The following is a 7,925-nucleotide window of genomic DNA, read 5'->3' as shown; positions in this document are numbered from 1 at the left end:
CACAAAGATCAAGAAAAGAAAGCAAGCTTCTCTCTCCCCCCTTTTCATCTTCTTCATTTCGAATTTTTCACCAAAATGGTGAATTAGAAATTCAAAACACAAGCTATACTCCATGGAAAATTATAAGGTTTGTTTCTTTGGATCCTATATTTTATAACTAAGAAGAGCAAGTAGTTTGAGTGCTTGACTCAAAGGTTTCTATCTCAAACAAATCATTTTAGTTTAGGGTGAATAGTAACTTTCAAGAACAAATTTGTGATTCTTGATTTTATTTGCAAGGTCAAGGTATCTTAAGCATATATTAAGGCTTCCATGAACATTCCAAGGATCTTTCATGGATTAAAAGCTTCAAGGAAGGTATAATCTCTTAACCAAGCTTTGTTGTTGAATGTTAAGAGCATAATATGAGTAATATAGTTCATGAGAGGCTTGATGGTTGTGTATGTAGAGATTAGTTGGTTTTGGGTTGTTTTTGGAGTTGTAAATCTTGGTTGTTGATTAATGAACTTAAGTGTAGTTTAAATTCATGATAAAGAATAGTATAAATTGTTAATGTTGAGTTGTTGGGGCTGTTATGATAAAGTATGGATGGAGTTTTGATTGGGTTGTGAATTGGGATTGATTGGTGGTTGAATTGGTTGGTAAAATTTTGGGAAATCGCGTAAACATAGCCGTCGTAATGTCCGATTTACTTTAGACTGCTTTTGTTCATAACATTAGGACCCGAGAACTCCCTGCTAGGTTTTGACCATTGCCATTATTAGATAGTTCATGTTACGAGCTTCGTTTTGATAGGTGGTTCGTTTGATTCCGATGTACGGTTTAGGAAAAACGACCGTTTTAATTAACGGCGTTTCGCGAATGAAACATTTCCCCTCGCCTTACTTTGAAACCTTGGTTAAAGACCTTAAAGGACTAATTGGAGTATGAAACAATTATGTAAAGTGGATTAGGCAGTTGATAAGGTACTCGCGAAAGAATCGCCATAAAACCCTTAATGGTTAATTTATTAAAAATGGTGGAGCCGAGAGTACTCGAGCGACTTAAGTAAACCGTTAAGCGCGAAAGCGAACATTAGGACTCTAAATGGTTAAAGTCTTGTTTCTTAAGCGACCGGGGTTTAATTCCGACTTATGTTGTTGTTCGTAGGTTATCGGACCCACTCTAAGCGTAAGTCTATCCGGGAGCACTCAGGCAAGTTTTCTACCTGTATAACCGTTGTTTTGATGTATATGTGTATATGCATGATCTTGCGATAAATGCATATTTGTTATTAGCAAATTCTTGCGATATATTGTAGCATGTGATATTGTCTATATATGCATGCATGTTTCATATTCTTGATTTATATATCTGTTGGTTCAATGCTTATAGTTGCATAATACCTATGCTAGAGATAAGCGGTATTTGAGTTTACCCTTAGTATAGGGGATCAAAAGGTGAACTTTTTCTAAAACCGGGAGGCGAGGCTCCCGAGTATAATATATATATATATATGAATAGTTTTCAAAACTATTAATCGAATAAGGTTTATTCGATAACTTTATATTATTTAATGAATATTACTTGAATATTCATCCGAGGACTTATGACTCCTTTTATTTTATTAATTTAATATTATTTCGAATATTCATTCGAGGGCTTATGACTTAGTTTATTTTATTATTTGAATATGATTTGAATATTCATTCGAGGGCTTATGACGCAGTTATATTATTTAACGAATATTATTTGAATATTCATTTGAGGATGTATGACTCCGTTTATTTTATTTAATGAATATTATTTATAATATTCATTCAAGTTATTATGACTCCGCTTATTATTTAATAATATTCTTTATTTTATTAAAGAATAATATTTCGATAATCAAACTTATTTTTGATTATTCAAATAAAGATAGTACTTTTGTATAAATATATCTTTGGTTATTTAATATTCATTCAAGTATGAGTTTTAAAACTTCTACTTCGATTATTTCTATAAGGATTATCTTTATGAGAATATTATTTAAATAATAATATTCAGATATTTCTAATATATCGGGACTGATATATTTAATAAATCAGCAGTACTCCAAACATTCTTAAAAATGTTATCGAGTCTTCAAAATGATTTTTAAAGTTAGAGTGGACCCCAAAACTCATTTTTATATTTAAGATCTTCCTTTCAAAGGGGATTTAAATACTCGCCCAAAACCTGGGGGATCCAGCTCTATGGTGTATTTTACATTCGCAACGTGGTTGCTGTTTTAAGAAAACAAGTGAATTGATTACTTACCCAACGTTCGGGAAGTAAGCCCATCTAATTGAGTCGGCATAAGCGACAGGCCGGGGTACGGTCTATCAAAGTGTAAGTGGCTGGGTGGCAGTCCATCAACGCGTAAGAGGCCGGGTGGCGGTCCAGCACAAGGTCCTAATGAGGCCAGGGTGATGACCGGTGGGGGATTCATCCATCTACTAGTAGAAAAGGTTACTTATTGGTATCTTTGCCTGATCAGCAAGATATCGGGTTTATGCCAAAATTCTTTCCTTTCCAAATTTATTGAATATTGCAACTCTGTTCATACTTTACATGACAGAGGTTTTTAGGAAATGTATGGGAGATATATATATATATATGAATATATTCATATATCGGGACTTAATGAAGCATCTCGTAACTTCATTGTTTACAATGATATTTCAAGGATTGAATCTATTCAAGTCTTATCTTGTAGTCTCATCTATGTGATGAACTTTTGAAACTATTATATCTTGAACGGTGGTAGTTCAAGTAGTATTTGGAAAAGATATAAGTATATTGGAGTATCTTGTAACTTCATCTTTTAAACTTATATCTAGTAAATGATTATCTTATGCATGACAAAGATTTTCAGAAAAACGTTGAGACAAGGTTAGATATATGAGATCACCTTGCAACGATATTTTTATACAGTTATACACTGGAACTCTGTGTGTATTATGCATGGAAGAGGACTTCCAATATTTTGAAAAGTATATATGTATATATATATACTGAATATTTTGCGACTTCATCGCATTAAGATATCAACTTGGTTCATTTCTTTTGACCAAGACTTTCATGAGTACTATGAGAAGGCTCATATATTGTTAATCATTATACATATTATTTTGGTGGGCTTGCTGCTCACCCTTGCTTTCTTCTTTCATCACACAACATCAGATAGACAAGATGAACAGGACCAAGCTCCCAATTCGCGAGCGGATAGGAAACGTTCCGCAGCTTCCTATAGGCATTGAAGTCGTTGTAGCTGAGGTAGGAACTACCCATAGGCTAGGCTTTCAACTTTTGATGTACCAGATTTATGTATATTATGAATTGTAATAATAGCAAAGAAAATGTAAATTTATTCAGAAAACCTTTTAAGGTGTATTGGCAGATAATTGTGGAATAAAACGACTTGTGATTATTTTTGGATATTCATCTCTGAGACTATAACTTGTGGTGTGTGTGTTTATTGTGGGGTCAGAGTACAGAGTAGTTGATTATTTATTAAGATTGGGTGTTATTAAGGGAAATGGAACTCGTGACAACCCGGATCCCCGACCCCGGATTTTGGGGTGTTACAACCAACTTAACGTTTTTAAATTTCATAATTTAAAGACAGGATAGCGATGTGAGCAAGAAGGTTTTGGCGAATCAGCATTTTTCTGTGAAAACTTTGTAAAAAATCAGAAGATTATTATTAATGCGTGCATTCCATTATCACGGAAATACTCCCCTATCTCTACTAAAAACTGATACCATAAAAAACTTGGGAAAGTTAGTAGAACATCGTTATGTATTCTTAAGAACATACCAACGTAGTCCAAATCCATTCCATCACATCAGACATTTTGAACACAAACATTAGCAATGAAGTCTCAGAATCACAAGACCAACAATTCAATCTCAAACATACAAACTCTGAACTAGGAAAGTGCTACTCAGGTACTGAATCATATATATCGATTATGTTTGGTAGTGGTGGAAACTCTTCCTCAGGCTAAATATCTACACTGTAGAATGCTTAACAATGAATGTTCAGTGCTAAGAAAATAGTACTTCTGGGATCTACTCTCCGTCAGTATTGTTATTTATGCTTTGCAATGACGGAAATTCTTTCTAATTGTAAATTTCCTTAAAAACTGACAAACGTCTATTATTAGGCTTCGGAGGTGGGTTCCCATCAAGGTGATAAATGATATTATATAATTAAAATAATTTGAAAAATTATACTCCCTCCATGTCTTATTTTGACTATTAAGAAGTCAACTTTACTAATATTTGACCATATATTACAATTTACATATATTGTATAATTAAAAAAATTTGAAAAATTCACACTACAAGGAAAACTGGCTCAGACAAATATTTTAACCCGTTATCTGATTCCCTGAAAACCCGCTGTCTATTTAGCCGCCGTCTCTTACATGGATCAGACAACGATTAGAAACAGTTGTGTGAGTCATCGCAGACAACGACCAACTATGAATCCCCGTTGTATTACAACCAGAAAAAACAACGTCTTTCCATAAATTCTGTTATAACAAGATTTATTAGACAAGTAATGTTAAAAAGGTTGTGTATGTGGTCACTAAGAGTTTTAGAATAGAACATAACACACAACCCTTATTCAGATATATATATTGTCCTCCACCTTAACACACAATTCAAATGATAACCACCGTTGTATTACAACCATAACAAACAAGTATTTTCTATATATTCTGTTGTAACAAGTATATTTAGACAAGTTCTCTTAAAAATATTATGTATGTTCTTACTAAAAGTTTAGGAGTAGAACATAAAGCACAACCCTTATTATGATATATTTATTGTCCTCCACCTCAACACACAATTTTCAAACGATAAAATTTTGTTGTCTTACAACCATACAGAGAACTCCTTTATTTTAAATTTGTATTGTTGGAATTGCTTCATACAACATTTTTTTATTAATTGGTATTGTATGATTATGTTTTGCACTTATATTTTACTATAGAAAGTGTTGTTGTGGTCAATTCTTTTTATTCTTAATAGCATTGTCTGGACATAATGGATAATAGTTAGTTTTCTTCAAACAATGGTTTTTTATTGTGTGAATCTTCTTTTGACAAGGTTTAGTTTTAAATAGCATTGTTATATGTTCTAAAACATGATGAGCTTGGTCTTTATAAGTGTTGTGTGAGACACAATATAATATGGTTATTGTATAACTTTATTGGCTAAAATCTCCTCAAACAATGGTTTTTCAAATTAAAATTAAACACAGCAACATTATAAATGAACATTCCATAAAAATTAAAACCCAAACCATCATTCAGATTACAAGAAAATTGTCACCATTACACCAACAATCAACCATCAATCCTTCCATTACACCAACAATCAACCAACCCTCCATTACATGAATCCACTAAACCAATATTTAACCATTGCAACCAAGAACCAACTTATAACCAAGTTTTATCTTAAACAAAAAAGACCATTCAAGTAGAAAGCAAAATATTTTCAGGTGAACATATCCACAAAAATGCCAGTAATTAGAAACAACGTTTAAATAGAGTTAACTACCATGACTAGAACTCCCAAATTTCAACACAAAATATGTTCACAACTCAAAATACCCAGCAGCATTGTATGCAAGTTCAAGTGGCATGCTTCTTCATGAAGTACTTTTCCCATTCAGTCCTTATCTCGTTCAGTTCTTTCATGCCATAACTTAGGTTGCTTCTGCGTAACCACTGAAACATGGATGTAAAAATCATATTTATTTACCACAATACACTTGGATATAGAAAAAAGAAAGATAACTATAACATTACCTTCTCATGAAATTTTAATTCCATATCGGCACAAATCTCTTTCATGTAACCCATTATAAACAAACCACTATCTTTGTTCCCAGTTTGGACAGGTACTCCCTGGAGAACATTAAAAACTTTATATATGTCTAGCTACACTATTCTTGTAAAATAGAGAAATCGATAAAATATACTATATTTACCCCCCAGATATTTTCTTCTTTAAAAACTTCTTTGCTTTTTCCTGGTAGAGTTTGATGGCACTACGACAATATAATATATATCAATCGTAAGTCATATTTGTATTTAATTATTAAAGTGATTGTAGTTGAAATAAAATTTTAATATTGTACTCACTTGTCAATCACTTCTGTCCGTTCTTCAGTTATAATCCTGCGCTTCAATGGGTCCATGTGGTAAACAGTTTGTGAATCTGGATTTATAGCCGTGAGCGTCCAGTGATTCCTGATAATTTATGAACAACAAAATTTACAATAACATATAGAGATGATGATAAAAAAAACAATCTTTAAGTAAGGAATATATTATTTATTATAACAAGTACTAACACAGCATTATATGGTACCAGGAAAATTTGTCCTGGTTTAGCAATCCTGAATCTGATAGATAAGGATTTTGACCTCTCTCCTGGACTACCACAACCAAGTGCGCTTATCATCCCAGGATCAATAAACGTTATCATGTCAACCATCTTGCGCTTTTTCAAATTCTCTTGCAATAAACTGTTAAAAATTGAAGATACAGATTATGACAAATTCAAAAAAAACTCAATAAGTATTCATAAAGGCAACAAAACTTTAGAACTACGCTTACTTGATAAAAATGCAAATGGTTGACCCTGATATCTCACCCCCAGAGCACAAAGCGTGCACATCCGATAAAAACAGTGCCTTCTTAGCAGTTACTCCAAAAGCTTCTTGGCATAGAAAAAAAGAGTTTACTTGTCCATCAGCCAGGGCATTTTTTTCCCAAAGCCACAGACGTTTCAAAATAGGGGGGTAATTCGCACCCATGTCCAATACATACTCTGGTTCCGGGACACAATCTATTACCTTCTTCCATTTTTTCCCAGTAGTTTTCTAGCCTCCCTGAATTGAAAATATAAAAAGAAAATAGAGAATGCAAAGTTAAAGAAAGTTGACATGTTAAGTAATTGAAAATCTAAATTATGTTTTTATTATGTACTTTTAAAAACAACATAAGTTTCAAAAGAATTATAATATAAACAGATTTAATTCATTAATACGTAATAAATTAAAAATTACATCATTATTAATTTAATTATCAAACCTATTTCCAACATTTTAACAAAAATAAATATATGACAACCACCACAAAATCAACACTGAAATAAGGGAAAAAATTATTATATATAAAACTGAACCAAACAATTATTCAACCTAAACATGAGAAACAATATCACAAAAACTTACCTATATATAGACCCGATATTGTAAAAATTAGATTACTAAGTTTAAAAATATACTTGCATATATATATAGAGAAAATTTAACCTTTGGACTTCCTTTCACTGCAGCAGCGCTTGTCTTCACTTCCATTATGAGGTTTCTCGGCCATGCAATATATGTTCCCACAACTTGTTCCACCGTCACGATCTCATCTTGGATTGGGAAGGGAATCTTTTCAGATCCTTGGAGTACACAAGTGATTGAGACCCGTACATTTTCTTTTTCCAGTTGTTTCCCATGAAGAACCTGACACTTAGTATCAACTGTTGCATAAACAACGATATTTGTTGGGGAGCCAATTGCTAATTCCTATTCTGTGCATCCTTTAACCTCCAACACCTCCTCATTATTAGGTTCCAGACACATATCCTTAACCAACATTTGATTATCCTCAGCATCAACAACCTTGAGAGCCTTGCCATGTTCCTGAATATGTTCATCGCCATCCACCAAGGTTTCTCCTGAATATGTTCTTCAATATGTGTTTCCTTACCGATACCCACATTTTGAATGAGATCCAGTTTTTTCTTTACACCTTACAAATCAAAGTCCTTCAGAATGTCATGTGCTCCCTTGGAACAACTTCCTTGTTGAGATCCAATATTTGGACTTAACCCAGTTTCAA

At 32.8% G+C, this 7,925-nt stretch overlaps 1 protein-coding gene across 1 annotated transcript; it reads right to left on the bottom strand.

The window, feature by feature from the left end:
- Window positions 1-5,654: 5,654 nt before the first annotated feature.
- Window positions 5,655-6,844, bottom strand: LOC141718784 (uncharacterized). The gene is made up of 6 exons (XM_074521168.1): window positions 6,645-6,844; window positions 6,380-6,553; window positions 6,179-6,275; window positions 6,014-6,073; window positions 5,832-5,930; window positions 5,655-5,750 (listed from the first exon to the last, which is right to left on the bottom strand). The coding sequence occupies exons 1-6, from the start codon at window positions 6,842-6,844 to the stop codon at window positions 5,655-5,657; spliced, it is 726 nt and encodes a 241-aa protein (XP_074377269.1).
- Window positions 6,845-7,925: the final 1,081 nt, after the last annotated feature.

This window comes from Apium graveolens, chromosome 4 (genome assembly GCF_009905375.1).
Source record: "Apium graveolens cultivar Ventura chromosome 4, ASM990537v1, whole genome shotgun sequence".
Classification (NCBI taxonomy): domain Eukaryota; kingdom Viridiplantae; phylum Streptophyta; class Magnoliopsida; order Apiales; family Apiaceae; genus Apium; species Apium graveolens.
The sequence above is the reverse complement of the archived record's forward strand: the minus strand, read 5'-3'. Positions and strand labels throughout refer to the sequence as shown.

Bases quoted from the DNA above. Each gene is read 5' to 3' on its own strand.
- LOC141718784 (XM_074521168.1), bottom strand. From the start codon at position 6,844: ATGGGTGCGAATTACCCCCCTATTTTGAAACGTCTGTGGCTTTGGGAA. The intron at 6,074-6,178 runs GTGATTGACAAG...ATATTGTCGTAG, and splicing joins TAACTGAAGAACGGACAGAA to TGCCATCAAACTCTACCAGG. The intron at 5,931-6,013 runs GTAAATATAGTA...AATGTTCTCCAG, and splicing joins AAGAAGAAAATATCTGGGGG to GGAGTACCTGTCCAAACTGG.